Consider the following 5292-nt stretch of genomic DNA (forward strand, 5'->3'; position numbering starts at 1 on the left):
TGTCCGTGATAGGTTATGCAGTGTTTTTTTGTCAAGTGTTTTGGTCAAGTAAAAACCTCCAAACACACTGCTGACTCAGCTCTGTGTGTGTGTGTGTGTGTGCGTGCGTGCGTGCGTGCGTGCGTGCGTGCGTGTGTGTGTGTGTGTGTGTGTGTGATCTCTTTTCCCTGGAAAAGTACCGGTAAATCTTATGAAACTTCTTCCATTCAGAAGCATTTATTTAAAGTTGTGGTTGCTCTGCATTTATTAATTAAGGGCAGGCTAGAGACATTGGGTACAAAGAACAAGTGTATATAAATTGGCTAAATTAGATTAGGCTGGAAATTAGATGAAAGTTGCTCACCAGCCTCTTGATTGCAGTGATTGGGGCAAATATCTTAAGTTTTAGGGTGGAACTGAATGGGTTTGCATGGTTGCTCCTGATAGCAGGGGGCTGGACACAGACCCAGTTGGTCCCTTCCCGTCTTGTGTTGGTTGGTGCACTTCTGAGTTGGAGAAGGAGGTGGTTGAGATGTCTGATCATCCTTAGCTCTTGTGGAAGTTTGTTCCACAGTCTGGGACAGGCCCCTGAGGTTATGTCTACACTGATTGTTAGAGCTGACCATAAGCCTATCCTCTGGCCCATAATACCTGCTGCCCTCTACATAGAAAATCCCCAAATTCAATCCCTCCTAGCACTCCAAACTGGTGGGATGGGTCTACTGAGCTCCAGGGCCCGAGGTGGAGTCCCCCTTAGCCCACTTCTCCCTGTATGTCTGGAACTCACTATGGGGCTGCAAGACCTGAACGTGGGAAGTCCTGCAGCAATAATCCCACAACTTTCTGGTCTTCACTTCTACATCCTGCTCCTTGTCTCTGTGGCCAATAATGAGAAAGAAGAAGGGAAGAGGGATGCAGAAGTGAAGACCCTTCCCAAGCCAGAATCTGGCCCCCAGTGACCTCCTCAACGAGGCTTTGTTCCTACAGCTAAATGAATATCCACGGGTCCACACAGTCCCTACGTGTGTACGTGTGTGTGTGTATGTGTGTGTGTGTGTGTGTGTGTGTGTGTGTGTGTGTGTGTGTGTGTGGTGTTGTGGTTTTTTTTTTTTACAAGCAAACAGCTCCCTGAAGACGGTTGTATTCATTCTTTCTCCTCCAACTTCAAAATCCAGCAGCACCTTGGGAAGAATTGAGTCCTTGACTATCTTGCATGAATGACCTGACCAATATTAGTCATACTACCCTGTTTATATAATCAGATTTTTCTCCTGAAGGGCAGAGGGGGTGGGTGTGAAATGCATGTTACTCATCATATGTTCAAGGATATTTATAAATGTTAAGCCATGATTATACCTGTTTTCATTATACATGGCACAGTCAGGACCTGTTTTTTCAACGACGCCTTGCTCACAGTTGGGCTGCTAAGGAAAGGTGTGATTTTGTGCGCACGTGTGCTCAGCACCCAACAGCTTCTGTGGTGACCCTTGGAGTTGGCACTTTCAAAACCAGGAAAGTTTGGCCTCCGACTCTGGCTCGTTAATGGGACATGAGGCCTTTCCTATCTTTTAAAGAAGAAAAATGCCTTTCTGGGCTAGCTGCATCATTACATCTGGAGTCTTTCAGGCCCTTGTCGTTGGGCTCCACTTTCTGAATTGGGATCCGGATTTGTAACACCACACACCTCAGTCACCACTGGCCGGGGCCCATCGCTTTGCTTCCCCTTACTGCGGCACCGGTCACCTAAGTGAGTGTGCCTTATGCCAGTGCTGCTTTGGGATTCACCGCAGGATCCTGCTGCTTCAGTCACCCCTTATTGAGATCACTTGGCCACTTTACAGCTGGGCCTGATGTTTATACAGGTCTGGCTCGCTCCAGCATCCAAATCCTGGTCCTCTGTGTGCGCTGCAGGAAAGTACGTGGCCCCTTGTACAGTCTGAGATTATGCACTCAGCCTGTTGAAGAAAGAGGCTGAACTCTCCATGGATTAAGAAGTAGAATCAGACCTGACGGCATACACAAGTAAGACAGGGAATACATTTGAGGAAGGTTGTTTTGAAGCAGTGCAGATGTCTATTTATTACTTACCTTTAGCTGAGGAAGCATTGTGAAAACTGCCCTTTCCTTTCCCCCTCTCCCGCCCAATTTCTGGATTTCCTTACTCGAACCCAGATCCCATGTTTTATAGACTATCCTCCATTTGTGCTTTAATTTGCCTTCTGGAACATTTGCTTACTTAGAAATCTGTTACGACATCTATTGCTACAGCATATGGTTGCCTTCCATTGCTAAGTGATCAATTAAAAAACACCGCCATGTAACAGACTACAACACCAACTTCTGCTTCTTTGAATGGGTATTTGCAGCTGGTTAGGGATTAAAACAGATTGCAATGGATTAGGCCAAGGATTAAATCGGACTGTAATGGATATCGTGTAAGATCGTTCCGTGTCTGTTCTTGGAAACAGATTATCACAACTCTGTGGCTGTCCAACCACTCGGCGATACACTGTGCCACTCGGTGTTTCGCAGTAGCAGCAGATTTGAAATAATCCAGTTTCTCTTGCCCGGAAACACGGGTCCCTTGCCATTTGAACGAAACGAGGCTCTGCGCTACCTGTCAGTAGTACAGAGCCGGACACAGGTCAGCAGATACTCATCCATCCAGCAGAGGGCAATGGGATACCTCTTTTCTGGGACGTCTCCTGGCTTTGTTCACACTTCACGTGGGATTTAAGAGGGCTGAGGGGTTGACAAAACAATGGTTTTTAATGAGGTTCTGTATAGTCACAGGGTCCCCCCTAGAGCATGCCATGTATAGGCTTTCGCAGCGATAGAGGGTACATGTCGCGCACTACAAATATGACTTTCAGGCTGCTTTATGTGGAAAATCTGGCCCATTCGTACCGAGCAGAAGCGGAGCTCTCACGATCGTCTATCTGTCATTGTGGGGTCTGGGTAATTGAAAAATGAACCCCTGAGCTCTGGAGCCTGCCCTCCTGTTTACAAGCTGTAGTTTCTATTAAAAGTAACTTTACTGCAAGACAAAAAGTGTAGCTGCTCTATGTGGAAGGGGGAGATCCATGCTAACAATGTCCGTGGCTCTTAAATCCATGTTCCACCCCATTTCTATAAACATCTTCAACTTTTTTATTAGAAGCCTTGCAAACAAAGGTCTCTTCAGCTAAAACCTGTGCCTCAGTCTGACTCTTGCTCTCTTTGACTCCCAACACTAGGGTCTGATGCCTTTTCCTCCTGTTCGGGAAGGTCGGCACCAAGGCAGAGAGCAGAAAAGCTACAGCTCGGCTCCTCGCCAAATGAAATCTGGTAGGTGAGAGGGGTTGTTTGCCGAACACATCCATAAGACAGCCCACCAAACTCTCAAGAGGATGCTCATAGGGGATGCTCAAGCAGGGTGAGGAGTTGATGGGGCTCTGATAGTTGCAGCTAACCCAGGGTGGCTTCTCAGCAGGGTTTGTATAAAACAGGGTGACATGGGTGCCAGAAGTGGCAGACTGGGGAGGAAGCAGGCAGCACAGTGGGGCTGGGGTAGAGCAGAAAGAAGAGCAGCAGAACAGGTGTGGGGGGGGGCGGGTGGTACAGGACAGGGAGTAGAAAGCCAAGGAACAGATAGGGAAGGGAACTGGAGTGGCACTCGGGGAGAGCCTGCCTAAAAGGTTGGGCCCCCCATGGGTACAAAGCTTGTCAGAGAGACGTAGGTGACAACAGGGGCTGTTCGGGGAGTGCAGACCCCTTCGGAGGTAGAGAGGAAGATGCACCCGGCCCAGAGAAGTCTGCACCATTAATTGTGTCTTACTCTTGAGTCGGTGAGTGGATGATTGATGTGCAGCATGATGCATCCCATTTATGGGCATGGCAGTGTGTGTGCGTGTGTGTAAAGGGGAGGGAGTGTGTGTGTATTCCTCTCGCTCCATCTCCACCCAGAGAAACTCTCGCAGCCCCCAGTGCCAGGCTGCCGGCTCTGCATTTGCAAATGATTGATTGCTTGCTTTCTTTTTCTTTTTTTGGTTTTAAACCCCCGCCACCCCCTGATGCGGTTTCGTTGCCAGGATCCCAGCGAGGGCATCCCCTCCTTTAGGTGCTGCCGTCTCTCTGCGTGCATGTGTGGATGGCAGAGCAGTGTAATCGCCTGTGTAACAGTTGCATGCGTGTGTTTATGTAGCAGTTCTGGCGCAGGCACCTGTCACTTCAGCTCCCTGCTCCCACACGCATCAAATGCCAGAGCCTGAAGGGAGCACAGACTCCCTTTTCCTTTGGGTGTTGGGCTCTGCGCCGGATCAGCATCCGCCCCAGAAGTAACATGCTTTGGGCAGGGCTGGCTTGGGTTTGCCCCTCCGTCTCCCCACTACTCCCCAGCCATCCCCTAGATCCCACATGGATCCAAGCAGTCGTGTCTCTGCACTTATATATATTGCACAGCTGTTGTGTCACAAGGGGAGCCTGGATGGGCAGAGAGGCACCTGGCACTTGAGCCTGCGTCCCCCAAACCTACCTGTGGGACACACCCCTCCAGCAGTGCCCTGCGGTGCAAGGGGCACAAAGCAGCAGTGCAGGGCAGCCTTGGAGTGTGCACTTTGCTGCTCCTGCCCGCGGTGGGGACACGGGAGGCCCTCCTGGGCAGCCGGGGCCTCAGGATCCCGCCCCCAGATGCACCCCCTGTGTCCTAGGCAGGGCCAGGGCAGAGCCCCAAGGGGCAGGGGTGCAGCTGGGTGTGTGTGTGTGTACACATACAAACACACACTCTCCTGGCAGAACCTGCCAATAAGCTAAGTATTAGCGACTGCCCTGCTTTCTCGGGGAGGGGGGGCAAGATGCATAGCGGGCTTGCACACGGATTTCTCTGCGTGTGCACAGTACAGCACCCCCCTCACCCGCACAGCCACCCAAGTGTGCAGGGAGATCGCCCCCCTGTGCCCTGGAGCCACGGGGGGCAGCGCCCTGCTCCGGCGGGGATGCGTGTTACCACGAGGATTGGCCCGGCGGCGGAGGGGGGTTGGCCGCGGTCACCCGGGAGAAATACTCCTGGCTGTCCCTCCGGGCCTCGTGAGGAGAAGCCCCACTTCGCCCCCCCGCCACACGCGCACTAGGACGAGAGGCTCCTCTAGCTGTTGGGGGACTCGCGCAGCGACAGAAACCCCGCGGTCCTGGCGTAGGTAAGTGCTGTGCGCGCACAGGGGGCAGGAGCGGCGACACGCGCGCACACGCGCACGCGGTGGGGGGGGGGAGACTCAGGGATCTCCCTGCGGGGGTGCCTTGCACGCGCACACACGCTCCCCCTCTCCCCGCAGCACC

General features: G+C 52.1%; 1 protein-coding gene across 1 annotated transcript in view; it reads left to right on the forward strand.

Annotated features, from left to right (window-relative positions):
• The first annotated feature begins 2823 nt into the window (after positions 1 to 2823).
• Positions 2824 to 5292, forward strand: part of LOC109287189 (VPS10 domain-containing receptor SorCS3) — a 541768-nt gene continuing 539299 nt past the window's right edge. Inside the window, exon 1 of the mRNA XM_019502155.1 lies at positions 2824 to 2882. Coding sequence (XP_019357700.1) covers positions 2824 to 2882 — 59 coding nt within the window. The remainder of the gene's footprint in view (positions 2883 to 5292) is intronic.

The sequence above is a fragment of the Gavialis gangeticus genome, unplaced genomic scaffold (genome assembly GCF_001723915.1).
Source record: "Gavialis gangeticus isolate Ggan-Ray unplaced genomic scaffold, GavGan_comp1, whole genome shotgun sequence".
NCBI lineage: Eukaryota > Metazoa > Chordata > Crocodylia > Gavialidae > Gavialis > Gavialis gangeticus.